This window comes from Zeus faber (genome assembly GCF_960531495.2).
Source record: "Zeus faber genome assembly, chromosome: 3".
NCBI lineage: Eukaryota > Metazoa > Chordata > Actinopteri > Zeiformes > Zeidae > Zeus > Zeus faber.
Genome location: NC_137190.1, coordinates 4,486,885 through 4,509,548, shown reverse-complemented (window position 1 = coordinate 4,509,548; position 22,664 = coordinate 4,486,885). Strand labels below are relative to the sequence as shown.

Sequence of the window (22,664 nt, the reverse complement as noted above, 5' to 3'; positions counted from 1 at the left end):
CGAATAGAAATCATCAATCAGAGTTAAGTGGCTTTTCTCTGTAGCCGGCCACTGAGCATGCACCTAGACTCAACGCGTGCACACACACACACACACACACACACACACACACACACACACACACACACACACACACACACACACACACACACACACACACACACACACACACACACACACACACACAGAGGCCTCCACACCTGTCCAGCCCATCCCCCTCCCCACACACATGCGCAGACACAACAACGAAGAGCTGCTACTGGCTGAGTCGAGTCATGTGTTTGCCTCGAGAGGCTCAGAAGTAAACAACAACGAGGGGAATAAGGAAACACTGACGGCAACGGAGAAACAGGTTCTCAACTGTTTCCATCGCAAGGACTCTCTCAGTTTGATCCTCATTGGGCCACGGACTCCACATTTTTTATCGGATTTGGTTTCTGGGATCCCAAACCCGAGAGGATGCGTCCGTACCACAGGCGATAACAGTGAAACTAGGATCCAAACAGACATTATTAATGTACCTCCCCCAACGCTGCTTATGTTTTGGAAGCTATTGATCATGTTGCTGGGGGCCGCCTGAAACCTCTCCAGGGACCACTGGGGGGGGGGGGGGGGCATGTTGAGAACCACTGTAGTAGAGGTTTTACTGTACAGAGGACGGGGGTAAAGGGAGCGGGGGCGATTCTTTATGGAGGTCGGACGTGTCGCTCCATCTCCAGCAACACGCTGTGAAAGCACTTTATGGTCAACTCCGCAGCGGATTACAGTGATTGACGGAATGTTGTGGTACGAGTGACCTAACAGCGAGCCGGGGCTAAAAATACCTCCGGGGAGCCGGCTAAGTAGGGCATTCACTTCATTTCATAACGGAAAGTTTGAAGATTTATCAGCCACAGAGCCGCGAGGAGCCGTTACAGTTCGGGGCCGTTGGAGCGGGTGGGTGGGTTGCAGGGGGGGTTGGGGGGGGGTTGCATTTAGTACAAACATTCCCATTCAAACTAAAACAACACAAACTAATTCTGCAAATATTGATTCTTCGGGAAGATTCCTAATTTAACTAAACATTGACGCTCTCAGCCCGTTACTAATTTAACCAAATATTTGCAGATTCTACCTATAGACCGGACTGTTGAGACGCCAGGCGGGGCCCGGTGCTGTCGGCGGGCGTGGGCCCCTTGGGCCCGCGACGATGCTTTTCGTTTTGGCAGCTGAGCGAGCAGAGGAAAACAAGCCCCGGTGTTCGCACTTAAAAAGCTGCGTGCGTTGTCTCTCTCCTGGATCTTGGCAATGGCTGGGACGTGCGCGCAGGACAGTGCCGCCGGGGCAGGCGGGGAGCAGGGAGCGGCACAGGGCTCCTTTGTGAGAGACCAGCAGCCACGCCGCGCCAACGTCCCACCCTCCGGACAGCCGAGCCCTCTGACCCGGCGCCGCGGAGCCCTCCGCGACTTCCAGGACGACAAAGGAAACGTTCATATCGCAGCCTCGGTGGGAGCGCCGCGGCGTAGGGCAGCGCTCTGAACCTTTTAACGCCGCCAAAGCACAAATACTATGACACAAAAATGACGCCAGTAAAAGCGGAGGAACCACATTTCTACTGACTCGCCATCAAATGTAATTAAAGCATTAAAAGTAAAAGTACTTGTGCTATCCAGTGTAACGGAGACTATAATACACCATAAAGTACAACTGGAGCTTTTGTTCTGCAGATGATGCTCATGAAGATCCTGATCCGGATCATTTAACAAATAAAATAGTATGGGTGGCGTCGTAGTGCTTAGAAATGATATGGAGCAGTTTGACAGATCCAGTCCCTGATTTTGAAATATATGAATATAAATTGTGATTTGTTTCACACTAAAGTAAAGTTACTGTGCTAGAAATACAGTGCAGTAAAAAAAAAAAATCTGATATTTGCTTTGAAATATAGTGGACTGACCGTCGTGAAACTCCAAAACTGGAAAAGTACAGATAGTGAAATGTACTTTACCAAAATAACTTGTACTTGGACGTGAGGGTTCAGAGACCCAGCTGAAGAATGTCAGGATCTCCGCTCCTCCTGGTCTCTACCTAGCAACACCAGATGTCCGAACCCCCCCGCCCCCCCACCGGAGGGGGCTCAGTCTGCAGACGGATCCTTCAGAGCGGAGTCGCTGGCCTTTCAGGCTCGTCCGTCATCCCATAACTATGTCACCTTGAGAATGACCTGGCGTTCGCACGCGCACACACACACACACACACACACACACACACACACACACACACACACACACACACACACACACACACACACACACACACACACACACACACACACACACACACACACACACACACACACACACACGGCAACCGCACACTAATGAGTGGCTGTTCTGTCCAAGTCCTCCTGTTTTTAAAAACGTACCTTAACCTATAACCTCCTCTTGCAGGGAGAGTGCGTGTACAAACAGGACAAGTTTATGGGATGAAACGTCAGGAGGAGAGAGAGCCAGGCGAGTGTTTGTGCAAACCCAGCAACGGGGAGCCTTGTTATACACAAAACAAAACAAAACAAAACAAAACAAAACAAAACACAAAAAAAATGAAATTTCAGTTGGCAAAAACACTGTTGTTGCGACATTAATCACTAAAGATCTTAACCCCCCCCCACCCCCAAAAAGGCTTGTTTGTCTTCTACAAACTGAATTGTGTTGGAGCCGTTGAGACGTACCTTTCAGCCTCAAACATGGAAACACGGCGACGCACGGGAGCCCGAACAAAAACAAGCGGGTCCAGGTGACGGGGGAGATCCCTGCAGATAAAGATCTCCAACGTGGAGCGAGGAGGCTCCGACTCCCACCGCCCGGCTCCTGTTCCTCCTCTCTCTCTCTCTCTCTCTCTCTCTCTCTCTCTCTCCCTCTCTCTCTCTCTCCCTCTCTCTCTCTCTCCCTCTCTTTTTCGGACTCACGTCCCGAGTGGAAAACAGGGCGAGTCCGTGCGTCAGCCTCTCCCCCCGGCGTGCAGCCCGGAGCGATGCGACACCGCCTCGTGAGGCAATGACAGTGGGGGTGTGCGTCTGCAGGTGCTCAAGTGCTGGTATGCGGCTCGGTGTGCCTCCCGCCGGTTGGTCGGGTCCGCCTGCATGTCTGGGGGGTGGGGGCAGCATACCCCCGAGCCAGGTTGAGGAAAAAGTGAAGGGAAGGGAACGGGAAGAGGGGGCAGGGCACGGACCCCCATCCTTACCCTACCCCCTCCCTCCATTCCCTTCCCTTCCTCGCGTCTCCAGGGGCCAGGGAAGCCGAAAGGAATAAAGGGGGGAGACGAGGGGGGAGGGATGGGGGAGGAGGGGGAGGGCATCAGACTGGAGACAGCAGATACTAAGTGGTGCCGTCAGTCAAGCTGCTTTGTTCCTCAGATTTTGAAGAGAACACTGCAAACCAGCACGGATGACAGGAAAGGACTGCCGCACCGGTCCAACAGAACAGTGTTTCTGTATGTGGGGGTCCCAGGCGAAATGATTATTAGTTCAACTTCACCATCGTTACATTTTTAATAATGACTGTTTCAATTCCTGCGTGTTTCACCGCTGTCTCCCGAACAAGAGTAAAGACTACATCAGATCTGACAGTTGGGGGACCCCGATCGTCTCCACTCTTCCCTTCGGATTGGGATTCCAGCCCAACTCATATCAAATGGGGTCCGTGGCCTAATACGTATCAAATTACTTGTCCTTGAAATGAAAAAGACTGAGAATCACTCCCACAGAATACTGTAACTTACACTGTATAATAGGAACGTCAACTGGTGGACACATTTGGCAGCACCCCAATATTACCTGGGCCCCCAAATAAATGAAAAATACATTGTGTAAACACATCACTTGACTTATGGAAAGAATCAACACAACACTGTTTTGCTGTGCACTGCAAAAGAGGAGCCAATTAAATTTGTTATTGCCTGAATTTGTACAGTTTGTACGCTGCTTCACAAGCCCATGGCCTTTTCCACCAGCTCTGAATATTCAGGTCCTGGAAAGAAAGAGTTAAATCAACATCTCAGAAGAACAAAGGGCCTGGGACGACTCTACAACAGTAGAAGCCAAATCCTAATCCAAATTCCCGTCTGCCGGGCTTTGCAGTTTAAACACCCTGACAACCTGTGTGCGGTAGAACCGGTCAGAGCGAAGAGCTGGTGCTGACTGCTCAACGTTGCTGAACGCTGCTCAACGCTGCAGAACGCTGCATGGCCTGGGGGATCTGTCTGGTATAAATGGTTAACCCACAGGGCGTCTGCAGCCAACACACATAAACACACCTAATACATGCATGCCTCCCTAGACACCGCCCACCTCCACCCTCCAGCTGCCGCTCCCTGAAGACGTGTGCTGCAGCTCGTCACACCATTTCCACACCGGCTGTTTGAGTAACGAATCATTCATCCATCGTCATTCAGCCCCCCGCGGACAGAAACACGTTGTGTTTATCAAATATGAACAGAGCTGCTTGTTGTTTTGCGATGTGTTGTGTGTCCCGGAGGCGACACCCCCGCACCTCCAGCACTTACACCATCATATGAATCTCCCGTTTAGTCATCAGAACGGGCTGTTTAAAAAAAAAAACACCCTCATCTCTTCCACCTTGATGGAATACATGTAAGCCGGGGCGGGGGAGCGGGCGGGGTGGTGGGGGTGGTGGTGGGTGGGTGGGGGGGGGGGAAATCTCTGACTATCAAGTTCTGGCCTCCGCTCACCTGCTCACATCACTCACCTGCCCAGGTGTGGCTGTGGGTCGGCCTTTGTCTCCCCGGGCCGCTATTCAAACATATCAAGTACTTCAAGAGCACTTAGCTCCCGCAAGCCACTACAGCCCCCCTGGGGGGTGGAGGTGAGGGGGTGAATCATTACGATAATTGGACACATGGGAAGGGGGGGGAGCACTGAATCATTCCCGATTGCGAGAGATTTGGGCAGATTTGGGCTGTCGGAACATCGCGGTGTCACGTCACTCGACGGACTCGGGTCTTTAGCCTTGGATGTTTACTTTGACTCGCACTCACTCAGGGCGATCCCTAAAAAAGCAGCTCCGGCACCCAGACCAGCGCCCCGTCTCCGGCTTGTCGCTGGCATCTGAAGGCGAGCTGGCGGCCTTAACAGTTTCATATGATAATAATGATGACAGTGGAGGTTTAAATTGCAGTGCGGGCCAGCCAAGGTATGCACGGAGCTTGTTTCAACATAGACACAGACCTTGAGTGAGCAAATAAACAGGTGACAGGGTTCACGGCGCCCGGCTCCGCTGACGTATCCCTGCATAACGAGCAGGTTGCTGCCGAAGGTAAACTATGCCATAGCAAGAGAGATGTCATGAGATAACACAGAGGAGTTGCTGCTCGGAATTGCTCGAGGGGATTTATCGGCAAAGTGCAGTACTGCCCTCTGCTGGTCACCCTGCGCTTGTTCAATCCCTGAGCCAATAATGAGGTTTGATTCCCACTTGTCACCTGATGTGCGTTCCAGAAATACTTCACAGAACACAAAGTCAGATAAAGAAATTAAATATAAACTCATTTGTGATGGTATTTAATTTATGCTGATGATGATTGTACAACTTAATAATAATGAATTATTAAGTTGACGGACAGCACCGCCATTATTAATTAATAAATATTAATAATAAAGTATTAATATGACAATTTCCAGGAACATCATTAAAACTGAATCATTAGAACTGTGTGTTTTGAACCCAGCCCTGGTTTAAACAGCCAGAAAACCAACGTCCCAAAGAGCGCTCACCCGCTGGTGACATCATCACTGCGCGTCACGTTCTTGCTCAGCACGTCTCCGTCGCTCATGTATCCCGTCACCTCCATGGCGATGCCCTCCAGGTCGATGTCGTCCCCGGCCCGGTCTCCCAGGTCCACGCTGCAGAGGGCCCCGCCCCTGCCGGCCAGCTGCCTCCTGAGGTGCCCCGGGTACAGGTAGCGGCCGCCCTGGCCGCCGGCCGCCCGGCCGCCGTAGCCGTTGCCCACGGACGGGGCGTCGCCCGCCTGCAGGCGAGGGCTGGACTGGCCGAGTCGCCACGACGACAGGGAGGGACGGGAGGAGGCGAGGCTGAGGATGCTCCGCCCGCTTCCGCCCCCGCTGCCGCTAACGCCTCCGCCGCTGACCTCTGTGGTGACGCTGCCGTCGAAGGTGGTTTCCAAGGTGCTGTGGGTGGAGCAGAGGGGGCGGGGTTAAATGGGGGTGCGTGATCGGGTTCTACCGAAAAATAAACTCCACTTCACTTTGATCCTGAGAAGCACCGTGAACAGTGAGCGGACAGGACGATCCATACTCTGAAGTAGGATAAACGAGGTGTGTGCCTCTGTGTGGGGAAGGAGGGGGGAGGGGGGCGTTCAGAGGTCAGAGGTCAGCTCACACATAATCCTGAGGGAGGGAAGCAGATCAGAGAGGAGTCCGAATCAAAGAGGACATGAAAGACGCGGCCTGTGATCAAAGCCCAGGCTCCGTCCAGATCGGGAGGCGGAGCGAGGCGTGGTCGGTCCGCTCCGTCTTTCATCCTGAGCGGCTGCCTCCCCTCAGCCAGGCTGGAGCTGCAGCTGCTGCACTTTGTGATGCAGAGACAGTGTCCAAGAACTGCTTTTTTCTTTTTTTTTTTTATAATTTATCGAGAAAAACGATATTTCCCCTATCAAAAAAAACAAAACAAAGGATCAGATATGCTTGAATATATCCGGATATTTTGTACTACATCCTTTGCTGAACATTCCTCTAATTCTGTTTCATTGATTCAATATCAAGTCACGCCTGCTCATACAGTTTGGATTGTTTACCAAAGGTCGGCTGAATGAATATGGTTTTCGATATGTTCTCGTATCACCGGTCGTGCTTTAATGTTGACGAAGAACTTCTGTTGGAAAAATACGAGCCGGTTTTGTTTGTTATGATGTCAAAAGGCGAAACGATTCACGCTGAAAAACCTTTACTGCGACTACACTTCCTTCTGACTCTAATCTATGGAATCGTTCCGTCCCTCTTGGCTCAAGTTGTGTGGAAGAGGATGAATGACGTAAGGAGGCGCCCAAGCTGCGCAAAGTCCGTTTGCAGGAAGGAAGGAGGTCCAGAGGAGAGGGAGACCCTCAGGGTCTAACACGAGAGCAAACTGTGACTAAGGTGGACCTAAGTATTGATCAAACATCTACTGTATGTATGAACAACATTTTGGGGAGTTGGACAGAAATCCTCTGACGTCAGCGGTCAAACCTGCGAAACCGATCGCTCCTTTTGTCCCTTGATAACGGCAGCGATACCCCTATGTTGGTGTGTGCGAAACAAAACTCCCAAAATAAAGTCTGTTGAGAGTGTTGCTTTGGACAAATCGATGAGATAATGAAAAGTAAGTATTTTATGATAGAAATAAATGTTTTGGGGATAGAATCAGATTTATGGACCCTGCCATGTTTTCCTTTTTTTGTTCATTTAAAACCCACTAAAACATCGGGGTTGTTATGAATCGCCCTCGTCTTGTGGAAGGGCGATAAGAAAAGGAAAACCTCAACCTCGCAGTGAAGGTGGACGTTACAGACGCAGTAACACAAATGAGCCACCGGGCGGCAGCATTGTAACATCTTTAAATGCCAATTAAAACCAACTATAAAAGGACAATGAACCAAACAGACAATATATAAACCCCTTGGGGGTATACCAACATAGGAAAATGACCCATGAGGATTCCTGTGCCAGAACCTCAGCTAGATCAAAGCAGCTCGGTCAGCATGGAGGTGATACAGGGGTCAGAGGTCAACTCAAATATAAATATTTCAAGGGGAATAAAGTGGAAGGCAAACTCATTGGACTGCGCCACGGATGTACCTGTGTGTGACCTGAGTCCCCCGCAAGCTGGACATGGTCTCCTCCAGGTTCTGTCGCAGGTCTGCTATGTTCTTAACAGTCCGCAGTCTCCTGGTCTCGGGGTCTTCACCTGAACGGGGCACAAATCGGGCTCAGAAAGACGGGAATCGGTGCCGGATCCGATTGTTTTCCCGGGTTTCGTGGAGAAGCGACCGTCTACCTGAGAGGTCCTCGATGGAGGGCTGGCTGTTCTTACCGAGGGAGACGTCTCCACCCATTCCCCCGAATCCCTCGATGTTCATGGTACCCTCGCCATCTGTTTGCGATCTGGAATAACATCGAGCGGTGTTGAGGGTCCTACCGGCGGTTATATGCTTATTCAGTTATTCTGGAGTGGGGATCGTTGGAGATCGACCACCCAAACATTTGTCAGGGAAGATGGAAAACTTGAGCGGGGGTCAAATCACTTAAAACAAGACGGTTTCACGAAGCCTCATGGAAACAGGTCATCCAAGATTCACGTCAAAAACACACCTTCTCACGCGCGGAGGTGCTTTCATCCAACGGGAGATTGCATGCGACAGGTAAACTGCGGCGGAGGAAGTTCTAACGCGCTAAACACGGTGGCGTGTGGTTAGGTGGGGGTGGAGGTCTGTGGAGGGGAACCAGGGGGGTCTGGGAAAGGCCACGCCCCCGGGGGCAGAAGCAGAGGAAGCGGCGCTGGGATAATGAGTCGTGGCCAGAAAAGGACTCATTCAGAGGGAGAGAGAGGAACCTCCGCCCGAACCACGGTGGGAGCGGGGTCACAGGGTCAAGGGAAGAGGGTCAAAATGGACACGCACACACAAGCACCCCCCGCGGAGATAACGCACTCATCAAACACACGTGGACACACACACTTTACGCTTCACAGATGGTCAGCAGTGTGGATGACCACTTAGCTCTGAGAGGCTCCCAAATATGCAAGAAGCTATTTCTCAGATATTTCATTCACCAAAAATAGGCGTGTAATATTGACGTTTTAGATGGCGGCGTTACCTGTACATGAAAGGTGCAACGGTTGCGGTGTTGGGGTGGCTGTGGTGCTGTTGGGTCTGAGGTAGCTGCACGCTGACCGTGTTGCTGGCTGTGTTCTGCGTGGCGCCACCTCCGGCCACAGGGGCGGCGCCGTGCGTGCCCTTGCCCTCTGTGGAGGCCAGGCTGGAGGTAGAGCTGGAGTGTCTGCTGTCCCTGTCCCTGTCCCTGTCCAGGGGGCCGCGGTGCATGGCGAGACCCCCCCCCAGGCGCATGCTGCGCGGCCGCTCCCCCGCCTCCTTGGCCCCCGCTGAGGAGGCCTTGCCCCCGCCCCCCGGGGCTTTGCCTCCTGGCTTTGGTATTCCGCTGTGTGCCGGCGTGGAACTCTCCTTTTTGGCCGCCTTACCCCCCTTGGGAATGAAGCTGGCAATTTTTGAGGTCTTTTTACTGCAACTGTCTGTTTCCGCGGAAACAGTGGCTACTTCCTCCCGAGGCTCCTCCCCCCTGAGTTCTGCCCTGTCCGGCGCGGAGGTGCGCTTCCCCGCCTCCTTACACCTCTCCTTGTCTTTCTCCTTCTCCTTCGCCCTCTCCTTGTCCTTCTCTTTCTCCGACCCTTTGACAGAGCTCTTCTTGGCGGTGAGAGCTCTGCTGAAGGTGCGCTGAGCGATGCCCCTCAGGGCAATCTTGGGGCTACTTGTCGTCGTGGCGAGAGAGGTGCCCGCGGAGGGCGTGGCCGCGTGAGCCGTCCCGTTACTGGTCCCGTTGGCTCCCGGCCGGACGTTCCCGTCCTCGTCCTCCAGAGGGTCGGTGTTGGACCCGGCCTCGGCCCTCTCCACCGGCGCCGCGGCGGGCTGCCTGGCCGGGGCGGAGCCGTCCGCCTGGGCCGACGACTTGGAGCTGCTCTTGCTGTTGAAGAGCTTGAGCTTCTCCAGCATAGACTTCTGGCCGACGACCTTGGCAGGCGCCTCAGATGCGGGGGCGACCTTGGAGGGGGCCTCCTTCTCCTGCTTGACGGCCATCATGCCGGAGGACGGGGAGGTGCAGGTGGAGGAGGCGGAGGAGGAGCAGGACGAGACGTTCTTGGAGCTCACCGACTTGCTCCTCCAGGGCTTGCTGTTGGAGTTGGGCTGGGGAATGGCCGACGAAGAGGGCGGAGGAACGGAGGCGGAGGTAGAGGAAGGGACGCTGGTGGTAGCCGAGGGCGATGGCGCATGCTCAGTCATCACCGAAGGCTGGGAGGTCGTGCCCTCCGCTGGTTCTGCAAGGAGAAACAACACGGGGTGACGTTCAGGCGCTTTTTCTTGAATCACAGGAGGGGAATGGGAATGAAGAAGGGAGAGCGGAGCGGAGGGAGGGAAGGGAGCGAACGCCGACAACAGATGCTCGAGACGATCTTGATTAACCCTACGTCGGGTGGCCTTATAAGGGCCGCCGCTGCAGAGCGCTGCCTGCGTCTTGATCGCCCGGCGTGTCATTACTCTGATCTGGGCCAGCCACCACAACTGTGAGAAACCTTTAATACTAACAATGAACAGAGCCCATCGCAAACTGTTTATAAAAACAATGAGGAGTAGTTTCGAGTGCTTTAAAGTCGCGCCAGGGAGGGCCAAGAAAGGAAGCAACGCTGCCCCACTTATAGCGGCTTGGACTTATATGGGGTGGTTTTGGTCAACGTCCCCGTCACACTTCTGGTTACAGTTTAGTTAAAGTGCCTCCATTCCAGTTTAAATGAGAAGAATGAAACAGAGAGAAAGCATCCCAATGCGACTGAAGCAGAACTAAAGAACAGAAAACCCTGCAAATGGTTTACCTTTACTGGAAAAACTTTCAAAGTAAAGTTCAGAGGAGAACAGATGCAGACACACCTGGCATGAAAAATAAAAAACAGATCTGAGGAAAAAAAAGGTTTTGGGGTGATAATTCTAAATAATCACAAGGCCCTGAGCAATATGTTCAACAAACAACTTACCCGAGAAAGGGGGACTAGCGCACCGTGAGGAGGGATATAAAATCCTGCAGCACAGGGTTAGTATTAGCAGTGAGTGGGGGTCTGGTGCTGCAAGAGCGGAGTTTCCAGAGCGGCAGGGTTTGAATATTCAAACTCCAACGGCCAGACAGACAGAGAGAGAGAGAGAGAGAGAGAGAGAGAGAGAGAGACCTTCTAAGGAGCACCGGGCAGAATGAATCATAACAGTTCATTGGAACACACCCCTCACTATGTGTACACACCTACGCTCTCTCACACACACACACACACACACACACACACACACACACACACACACACACACACACACACACACACACACACACACACACACACACACACAGCTTGATCATACTGCAATATGTATTTCTAAGCTTGTATTTCAGCCTCATCCAGCTCCTGTGTCTGGAGCTTCAGATATGATCATAAGTAAAGAAGTAAAAGTTGTATTCAAATATACACATCCTGTAACAATGCTCGCGGCTGGAGTGGAGTATTTACCCGACTTTTATTTTGTACAAAATGGCTCATCATACCAAGCAGTCAGGCTGAGTTACCGATCATATGAAGCTTTTTATTCTCCATGGTAGATGGACGTTGGCTCCACCGCTCCCGCTGCTTCTGCAGCCAAAACAAATGTAGAGCGGCAGGTCTGCATACGCAGCGAGCGCTTCAAACGGCGTCAGTGCGCGAGGGGAGGCCCTGCACCGGTCCAGCAGCTACGGGTTCAAATCTTGTATCCTGTGTGATCTTCACGACGGGCAAGGTCCCGTCCGCGTCCCCAAACCCGAGCGGTGGCGCCTCCGACCAGCTCCTCATCCTCATGGTTGATTCTCATTAAGTCAGCATTTGCTTGGACTACTAAACGCTCAACCTGTTTGTTACCCCTCCCTCATTTGGGTCTCCCTCACCACTTTATCTTATTTTTTTATTTTTTTTACGGCGCCTTTCATGCGCTAATTGGATATCGGAACCCCCCCCCCCCCCCTCCCCCCTTTTAGGATTTAGGGAATGCGGCCTGAAACAATGGAGCCATTAGGAAGTGATTAGGGCCCAATTAGCTGTGCTAGCAGTTAGCAAACGGAAAGTGGGTCAGGGTTTCTAATAGAGCACTTCCTATTGGTGCGCGTGAATGAAAAGAAAGGGTTCCGGTGTTATTATGAAAGATATGGAGGAAAAACTGGGTGAGAGAGAGAGAGAGAGAGAGAGAGAGAGAGAGAGAGAGAGAGAGAGAGATAATAAGGGATTAGAGCTCCAGGTTGGGATGAGGGAATTGGGAACTTGAGGGGAAGCCTTCATTTTGGCCGCGGTACAGGCCGTACTGTCCTGCTCCTGAATGGGCTCCAGCTGAATTTTTGGGTCAGCCATGAATTGGGCGTTAAAAAAAAGAAAAAGAAAGGCCAAGGGCCCCCGGACACTGGAGCAGCCGGTGCGTGCCATGGCTGGATTAGTGACCAGAACTAACGGGCCCCGGTAGTCCCGCTCTAACACGCCGGGTCAGCGGGGGCACGGGTGGGGCCGCCTGGCTCCGTCCGTCCGTGCAAGACGGAGGGAACGTCGGGAGCGGAGCGGCGGCTTCCGAAGCCACGATCTGAAACCTCCGGTCCCGGATCCCTGACCCGGCGACCCCCCGGGGCCCGGTCACACCCATCTCGGCCGCGGGGCAGAAAGTGAGGGTCCAATCGAAGCGATCCCCTGACCCCGTGTCACCCCCCCCCCCCCGTCGGGGCGTTCGGGGGAAACACGTTGGAAGCATTTCAGTGATTGAGCCTAAACGGCTCCATTAGCGTGGCCATTGCAGAGCAGGTTGGAGAACAGGAAGCGACAGAACGCCACTTCCTGAAAGTTACTCTCTCTCCCTTTCTGCTTCTATCGTTGCTGCTGTCACTCTTCAACTCCTGATCGGAGGGATGAAGGTTTGACTCCCCTCCCCTCGCCTCTCCTCCCCACCCCTCCCTCCCCTCCCCTCCTCTCCCCTCTCCTCCCCTCCTCTTCCCTAGGCTCCTCTTTGGGCCTCCTGACATCAAGGCTTTTTTGGGGTGGGAAATCCGCCTCAATGGATCCAGAGTGCTTTTCACGGATCAATGCATATGCACAACTGTGTGCGCATGTGTGTGTGTGTGTGTGTGTGTGTGTGTGTGTGTGTGTGTGTGTGAGAGAGAGAGAAAGTGTTTATGTGCATGTTCCTGGACATGCTGTGTTAATTCCTGCCTGTGTTAATAATGGTGCACGGGCCTGTCAACCATTGTCAGTCTTTCCATGTATGTTTACATACGTGTGTGTGCGTGTGTGTGTGTGTGTGCGTGTGAGTGTGTGCGTGTGCGTGTGCGTGTGCGCGTGCGCGTGTGTGTGTGTGTGTGTGCGTGTGTGTGTGTGTGTGTGTGTGTGTGTGTGTATTCATGCATGGGAGTCGGTAAATCAGAGAGAGAGAGAGAGAGAGAGAGAGAGAGAGAGAGAGAGAGAGGGCTGTTTGTTCAGCTCAGCGACTTCAAACGCTTCGGACTATTTTTCCGCCCTGTACAGATTGAACTGTGACCTGATCGGTGCATTAAGGAGAAAACACACTACACACAGGCACACGCACACACACGCACAAGCACGCACAAGCACGCACACTCACACGCATAAACACACACACACACACACACACACACACACACACACACACACACACACACACACACACACCCGCTGAAGAATGTGAGGAAAAACAGGCCTAAATGCATTAGGGGGGCGAGCACGGTGTTGGTGTTTGGAGCCGGAGCCTCTCAGAGCCTCTCACGGTCAGATCGGTCACAAGACGTTAAGCTAAACCTCCTCACCGGGCCGCTCAGCGAGCATGCCGCTGACCCAAAAGTGCCCTACTTTCACACCAGCGCGTAACACAACACGGGTTCGTCCCCCGCGACCCGGCGTCACGGAGCGGTCGGCGATCCGTCCGGTGGCGAAGCGGCCGACTTATCATTTACAGCGTTGTTGTTGTTGTTATCATTACTCCAAACCCTTTTCCACACCAAAGATTATCTTCCACCGAAGATTTGATTCCCATCGGGCTGTGGACCCCGCTTGATCAGACGTCGTCCCTGGAATCCAATCGAAGCAGAGCGTGACCAGGAGCCAGTCGTTGCTGGACGTTCTCCAATGGTTCCCGAACATCTTGAAGTTGAACTATTCACCATTTTGATGGGGACCCCATTGGACCCTCTTGAGGACACTCGGGGGCCCCCCGGACGCTACGTTGAGAACCACAGATTTCTCTAACCGATATGCACTGTATTTGTGTGTTATTTTGCTCAGAAATGTCAATTAAATCCTCAAAAAAAAAAAAAAAAAAAAATTCTTGCCGAGATAAAGTTTCAGGCCACTAGCGACTGCTTACTCATCACAGTGGAGCTACACACGTACACACGTACACACACACACACACACACACACACACACACACACACACACACACACACACACACTCCTCAGTCATTGTGCTGTGGTAAGTGAGTGGGACAGCGTCTCTTTGTGTGGAGTGAAACTTTTTAAAGGTCCTCCACATGAATACACCCAAACAGAGCGGCTACAGCTCATCAGCTGGCTATTCATTAAGGAGTTGGCTAGCACTGTCTACACACACACACACACACACACACACACACACACACACACACACACACACACACACACACACACACACACACACACACACACACACACACACCCACACACACACATGCACGTACACACGCACACACACACACACACACACACACTGTCCCAGGTGCAGGTACGGTGCGTGTGTCCGTGTCGTGCTGTGTTAATGTGCGGCAGCGACGCTTCCCTCAGTGTCACTGTGCGACCGAACACAACGGCCCCGGTGACACCGTCACGCTGCGGTGTCACGAGCACTGACACACACCCCGCTCTCCCCCTCTGAGGGAAAAGAACGCGCCGCGACGACAGTCGGCTACAGGGTTCCACACCAGCTTGTTGTCCCGTTGCCCCGGGCGACCAGAGGTGGCGCCTTTGTCATCCATTGTGCGGTTTGGTCGCCCCGCTGTCAAACACTTTCATAAGTTACAGAGAATAATAAGCGTCGTATATCTCACTGAAAATGTAACAATCAGGCAGCTCCACTCACTTGACGTGGTATATGTAAAGGATAATGCACAGCCAGCACAGGTCATTATCGCCAAAGTAAGCCCTGACAGGGTGATCAGGACTCTGAAGGTGTTATTTTAGATAAAGACTGGCTGGCTACGCATTACACCGCTTGTTACATGGCTACATACCAAATAAGCAAACATGCTGAGACCAGGGGTATGCATAGTTACAGTCACAGCAACGTAGAAAACTATTCGCTCGACGGAAAAATAACCTCCTTCCTACGTATGAACAACACGTATGAGCAACACATATGACCAACAGATATGACCAACAGATGACCAACACGTATGACCACACGCATGACCACACGCATGACCACACGCATGACCACACGTATGACCACACATATGACCACACGTATGACCACACGTATGACCACACGTATGACCAACAAACTCACTAAGAATGTGAAACCGGACGTATCCGCATCAAGTCTTCCATTGTAGTTTCCATGTAGCGCCACCAGATGGCGCCACTAGCCAGTGTCAGCAGTTGCATCGCGTCGGAGTGATACGAGGGACGTGAAACCGGGAGAAGTGGTTGCCCGCGGCAACGGTCGTTATCAACAGACCGCCGTCATTATTCAGAAATAGCTGATCGCTGCTTGCAGCCATTGACCAATCAGAATGGAGTATTGGCCAGAGACGTGTAATACACAGTATTATGTCATAGTGACAGGAGAACAGCGAAATAACTTCCATTCTCATTCCCCCAAATCACCGTAAACGACAGTGAAAACTGCGAACAAGACAACATCCAGCGGACTCAGCGGTGGCTCCTACACAGTTTCTTAAAGCCCCGGGAAGATCATCTGGATCTGCGGCACCGTTTGAGGAAGGTCAACACAAAAGACGGGACAGCTCCACGGAAACCCCGGGTTCCTCAGCACGGAGCGGAACGAGCAGCAAACCAACCTGAGGGAAGCAGCAGACGCCGGCATCGGGGACGGGAGGAGGAGAAGAGAGAGGCGGAGGGGAGAGGAGAGAGTGAGGAACTCTGTCCATCCAGAGAGGAGAGAGAGAGAGAGAGAGAGGAGGAGGAGGAGGAGGAGGAGGAGGAAGTGTTGTGGTTCACAGGGACAGGGGGGAGGAGGGGGGGGGTTGGCAGGGAACCAAGGGGGAGTGAAACCACAATTGGAACCACTCACCTGCTGCTGATCACACACACACACACACACACACACACACACACACACACACACACACACACACACACACACACACACACACACACACACACACACACACACACACACACACACACACACACACACACACACACTAACACTAACCTAACGACTGCTGGCAATGTTTAGTCCTGGTTAATTTATCACCATGCAAACACAAGCAACACATTCTCTCTCTCTTTTTGTCCCTCTCTATCCCCTCCCTCTCTCTCTCTCTCTCTCCCTCCCTCCCTCCCTCCTCTCTCTCTCTCTCCCTCCCTCCCTCCCTCCCTCCCTCCCTCCTCTCTCTCTCCCTCCCTCCTCTCTCCCTCCCTCCCTCCCTCCCTCCCTCCCTGCCTCCTCTCCCTCCCTCCTCTCTCCCTCCTCTCTCTCTCCCTCCCTCCCTCCCTCCCTCCCTCCCTCCCTCCCTCCCTCCTCTCTCTCTCCCTCCCTCCTCTCTCCCTCCCTCCCTCCCTCCCTCCCTCCCTGCCTCCTCTCCCTCCCTCCTCTCTCCCTCCTCTCTCCCTCCCTCCCTCCCTCCCTCCCTCCTCTCCCTCCCTCCTCTCTCCCTCCTCTCTCTCTCCCTCCCTCCCTCCCTGCCTCTCTCTCTGTGTGGTCAGGTCTCTGGTCGCAGGGTAATGAGTTTAGAGCCATGTGAACACTAACAGTCTATATAAAGCTCTGGCGCTGTGTGTGAGCGCTTCCACACCAGCCCCCCCCCCCCCCCCCAAACGTTGCCAAGAAACACTCATTTGGAACAATGACAGTTTTTTTTTTTTTTGTTTTTTTTCCGCGCCCACCATAACAAAAAAAAAAAAACGGCCGGATCAATAAGTCACCCTGAATTCGGAAACCTTGGGGAGCACCCAAACTGCTTCCGTCAGCGTTTGAAACCTGCGGTGATGGATCTGAGCTCGTTCAAGGAGAACCCAGCGAGACGCCGCGGCCTTTAGGAGTGTAGTCAGGATTAAAGGGGAATAACGTTGTATAATTCAACTACCGCTCTTCCCTTGAAGGCACTAATCACTGCAACACAGGCAATTAACCCCTTAACTACCCCCCAGATCTGCCAGTACATGTATGTGCAAACATTTTAAAATTCCGCCTCCGTCTAATTGACGCCTTCACATAACGACATAATGAACAAACAATTTGGGTAATTGTGGTTGTGTTCGGGAGGTCTCTCGAGGAGCAAGGCAAATTAGTGTGTGTGTGTGTGTGCGTGTGCGTGTGCGTATGGTCTAAATAGGACAAAACACCTAAATACACGCCAACGTCAAAAGCCATAGGTCACTCGGATTGTCAGAACCCATTTAGTGTCATCTTCATCTGGGAGGCTTTTAAGGCTGTTTCCTAAGGATTTTAATATTATTATTAAACGTATCTAATATAATCAGGCTTTTAATGGTTTTTCTAGGTGACTGTATGAACCACCTATGCCTGGATGCGTGTGTCTCTCACCTTTGTGCATGTACAGGCTGGCTTTGGTCTTATCAGTGAAACCCTGACTGCGTCGGTTGCCGGGGGCGCTGGCGGCCCCTCGCGGAGGGACGTCACCGCCGGCAGTGGAGACCCTCGATGTAGGTCCAGGAAGTCTGGGGGTGGGAGAGAGAGAAAGAGAGAGAGAGAGAGAGAGAGAGGGACAAGGGGTTTGGGGACAAAGAGGTCAGGACATTTAGCATATTTCTAATCAGGGGCCATTCGGTTAAAAGTGGGGGACATTCTAAAAGGCTCAATGGAGCTTATCACACGGCTCTGCAGAATACTCCGTTCTGATTGGTCGATAGCGGCGACCAGCCGTCACTTATTTCTGAATAATGACCGCTGATCTGTTGATAATGACTGTTGTCACAAGCAACCACTTTGCTCCCTGGATTCATGCCCCTCGCAATATCACATTTTTGGCCTATTTTCCACTTCATTGAATTATAAAAAATTGAATTTGAATTTCTTAATCTTCTCACCAGGAATAGCACATGTGCGGCCCTACAACCGCCAAAAGTGTCTTAAATGTCAAGGAGGTTTTTGCCTTGTTGAGCCGGTTCACACTAAATCTGTTAGCCTGTCCCCAAAAGTTGAAAACCTGTCCACACGCATCAAAGCAGTCCACAGGGGGGGGCGTTGACCCTGCGCCACTTTGGGTCGATTTCATGGCACGGCAACATCTAGGGCACGGTCCAATAAAATCAACGGAGGAATTCATCCTCGCAGTAAATAAGTGGAAAGGAAAAAAAAACAACAAAAGGAGGTCCAGCAGATACACATGACCAGTCAGATGCTCGCTGGGAGCGCTACCGCCCTCTCTTCACGCCCGGCGAGACTAACCTATTAAGCCATAATATTAAACTGCAGAGACACCTACGTAAAGGTCAAGTCATACTGGATGTATGCAGAATAGTACATATACATGTTTTCAGTCCATCGACCTTCAATCCTGTAGTTTGGGTGTAAATGTTGCGCAGTAAGACTGTAGCACATATTCCTATTAACGCCTGCCTCGGTGTGGGTCCCAGGGCTTGGACCCCGTTTCCGGAATACCGAGGGGGTCCAACGCTCTCCGCCAGGAATGCGTGGGGAAATGCAAGGGTGTTTTTTGGAAAAAATATGCACACGGATCACCCATCAAGTCACATGTGAAACCCATGTACGGTGCAAACGGGTGCACCGAGGAGAAAAAAAACAACGACCAAAACAACCTAGAACCAACCCATGTGCATCACATGAGCCACATGTTCAGATCAGCTCATAAAATGCTAATTCACTTGCGGCGCGACATCATTACCATCGTCATGGTAATAGACTAGATGTGGTGGGCGGGGGGGGGTTGCTGATAAGCAGATTGTGCATGCACACACACACATGCACACACACACACGCACACACACACGCACACACACACACGCACACACACACGCACACATTTCCTCATCAAGACTCTCATTTCCTGTGTGCCATTCACATTGACTGACCAATATTTATCTATGTTGCGAGGAAATGGGTTTAGCAAAAACCTGGCCGAAGACGGCTTGACTTTCAATTATGGAAAAATAACAGTCTGCCGCTCCCATCCTGCAGGTTTGACGTGTGGATCAAAACAGCAGATGATGTGTGGTTGACAAGTAAAGCCAATAAATGAATGCAGTTTTTAATCTTTGTTATAATTCAGTATTCAGGGTTTGGTAGCCATACTGTTTTATCTTGTGTTTTTCTTTTATTTTCTTATTATATCTTGATGATAGGATTATTTCTTGTCGCGTTATGGGCGGAACATATAAAAAAAAGTGATATTTTTGAGACGCTCACTGTATAGAGGTTGAGTCAGTCAGATGAAAGCCACCCGACTGAAACTCCAAACTGTAGTTACACGAGCTGACCAGGAGATGGAGCTGTTGCATCGCTTCGGAGGCAGCAGCTACAACAGCAGGTGCAGTGCAAGTGGAATGCGGGATAGGGCAGCATGCAAAAAAAAAAAACACCCCAAAACCTCAACTCCATTTCAAGAAAAAAAACCTTCACACAAGTCTTAGATGCACAAAGTGTTTTTTTTCTTTCTTTTCTGGTAAAAGATAAACAAGACATGCTTGCAGATGCTAAATGCAATAATATCTTGACAGCACTTGACATCAATCTCCAAATTCCTACCCATTCAAAACAACCACTCCTGCCTGAGACTCCGTCTGTGTTAATTATTAAAGTCACAGTATATGTGAGACGTGCTCTTTAGGCAACTGCGTGCACACACACACACACACGGGCGCGCGCGCGCACACACACACACACACACACACACACAGCAAACCAGCACGTGCATGCACAACCACTTAGGGTTATCTAAAGGTCTCTCACAGCCCATTGAGTAGGCATGCTAAATGAGGCGTGTCGTCAGACGGAGGGGAGCGTCCCAGAAACAGGCCTCTGTCTGCCGGGGACAGGGAGAACACTCATGCATTTTAGATTTAGAGGTTGCCCCTAAACACACAAAAAGGGCTGAGACAAAAAAATACATCACTCACACCGATGCAGATTACGCGATCGTTACGAAGGGATAGGATCTGAGTTGAGGGGAAAATCTCTACCCTCCTGTTCCCAGGAGCGGACATGGGAGAGGGGGAGGATGGGAGAGTCGGAGAGGAGGAGGAGTGATGCAGGAGAGGAGGAAGAGGAGGAGTGATGCGGGAGAGGAGGAAGAGGAGGAGCGATGCGGGGGAGGAGGGAAGAGGACAAGGACCCAGAGAAGAAGAGACAGAGAGAAGGAGCCTGACCTAGAAGACTTTTTCTGACCAAGGGAAAACTTGAGCAGTTTACTTTGAGAGCCATCCCTGGAGGAAAAGCAGAAAACAGAGGAGAAACAGGGGAAGAGAGACAGAGAGAGAAAAAAGGTTTTATGTCGGCAAATGTCAGATGCAATGCACACGGATAAAGACAGGGGGCGGCGACAGTGAGTGAGAGCCCGGCGGAATGGTGAAGCGGGAGAAGCTGCGTCTAACAGGAAACCTCCCACTCTTTCCTGCTCTGTTCACCTGGACTGCATCTCGGCCTGCGACGCTCTGTGGCTGTGGGCCGCGGGGCCGGGCGTCCCATGCGGAGCGAGGCCGAGCTGGGCGGGGGCGCTGCTCTGCTGGCTCAGCGGGGGGTGGGCGCTCTGGGGCGGGGGCTGGACCGACGCCTGGCGGTGGACCTGCTGCTGCTGCTTGTAGCGGGACAGGCTGAAGAAGAGCCCGAGGATGGCCTTCAGGTTCCCATTACGGATCTCTGTCGGAGGGGGGTGGGGGAGGACAAACGATTTAGGAAGAGGGAGGACGAGAGGCTGCTCCGTGTCTGGAGGGTCCGCGCAGGAGTCGGGCTCACCCTCCGCAGAAAGGCCCTGGATGTTCACTCCTTTGGCTGCCAGGAAACCCAGACAGGCGTCGATGTTCTCAATCTGGAGAGGAGGGGAGAGAGAGAGAGCGAGAGAGCGAGAGTGAGTCCTCAAACACCGCAGTCTTTATATTTGCATATCGGTATTATGTGGACGTGAGAATAGCGAGTAAAACAACACTGATTTTTAAAACCCAGTAGAATACGGAGAGTTCTAAACATAGCTGTGCATCATCATCATCATCATCATCATCATCATCCCAAGACGAAGAGGAATCCATGCAGATCAGTTCCGTCGCTCCACGGGCAAATGCAAAGCCTCGGCGTCGGCAGACCTCCGGTCGCCATGGCAGCGGTGACATAGTCAAAACAGGAATCCATAAAACATTCCGCCAAGCCGTCGGCTAGCAGGGGCCAGGTTGCCATGACGCCAGCCCAGGGCGCCACGCCACTGACGGAGGCCGTCCGGGGCGGCCAACGGAGGACCCGATTGGCCGCGGCTCTGACGGTACAGCAAAGCAAAGCGCCGGACATGTGATCCGCTGCAGGCTCCGTGCAGGTGGAGGATCAGGTGACTCACCGGACCCCCGGCGTCAGCGCCGCAGCAGCTGCACCTCCATCTGCACCTCCATCTGCACCTCCATCTGCAGAGCGCTTTATCAACTCCAACCAGGCTCCAGGTGAGCAGCAGACTACTGAATGGTTATATGGCCTTTTTACGACGGATGGAGAAACGCCTCATTTATGACAAATAAACAGAGGTGCAGGACTCTACAGTACGTCACATACGGTCATCAGCCTCTTTCAACTCCACCTGCATCGGGTGGAGCCCATTTGATCACATTTAGTCTCTGGGATCTAATATGGGGGATTTTTCTTGTTAAGCATGAAATGAGAAAAACCTCCATACCCGTCTGTACTGTACCACTGTATGAGATAAGAGATAACAGTGAAACTATTGGAAGTTCTCCAATTGGAGCTAAACGTCTTGTTAATCATGAATTAAACAGTGAAGTTTGAGAGTGAGAACCGCAGCATATGGACAACCCACACGCAACCCACACGCACGAGGGAAATTTACTGGATCACATTTACAGCCCATAATCGCCAGGGCCGCGCAAAGACATAGAAGCATGATACCTTGTAATGCCTGTTAAATCGATGCCCACGCTCCCCTGGCGGAGGGCCGTCGTGTGGGCGTGGCCCTCCCGTCCCAAGATTAATGACATCATTAAACTTCATTTGCGGCGACTTTAAATAGCTTGACCTGCTGTGAGGCTGGTGCCTCCTCGGTGCGCGGTGCGCGGCGGGCGTTTCGCGAGCAGCGCTGTCGGTCACGCCGGCCGCCTTTTTCCAGGGACCCCCCCCCACACACCCCCACCAGCTGTCTGGAGGAATTGACACATGCGGGCCCCCCGGGGCCCCCAGCCGGAGGATCGGGACGGCGGGATCAGCGGGACGGCGGAGCGAGGACGACCTCTCGGAATGCCAGAAATATTCCACGCCGGCGCCCGCTGGAAAATGCCGCTCTACACCCCGCCGCGATGCCCCCCCCCCCCCGACATAAATACCGTCTGGGTCACCGAACCCCCCCCCACACACACACACACGCACGCACGCACGCACGCACACACACACACACACACACATCAAATCCA

General features: G+C 52.4%; 1 protein-coding gene across 1 annotated transcript in view; it reads right to left on the bottom strand.

Annotated features, from left to right (window-relative positions):
- nav2a (neuron navigator 2a) overlaps positions 1-22,664 on the bottom strand; it is a gene marked incomplete at its 5' end in the record, with an annotated part of 77,770 nt that overhangs the window by 39,904 nt on the left and 15,202 nt on the right. Inside the window, 8 exons of the mRNA XM_079997957.1 lie at positions 5,771-6,184; positions 7,850-7,958; positions 8,049-8,155; positions 8,867-10,100; positions 17,611-17,744; positions 20,412-20,468; positions 20,670-20,901; positions 20,998-21,070. Of these exons, the coding sequence (XP_079854083.1) occupies positions 5,771-6,184; positions 7,850-7,958; positions 8,049-8,155; positions 8,867-10,100; positions 17,611-17,744; positions 20,412-20,468; positions 20,670-20,901; positions 20,998-21,070 (2,360 nt within the window). The remainder of the gene's footprint in view (positions 1-5,770; positions 6,185-7,849; positions 7,959-8,048; positions 8,156-8,866; positions 10,101-17,610; positions 17,745-20,411; positions 20,469-20,669; positions 20,902-20,997; positions 21,071-22,664) is intronic.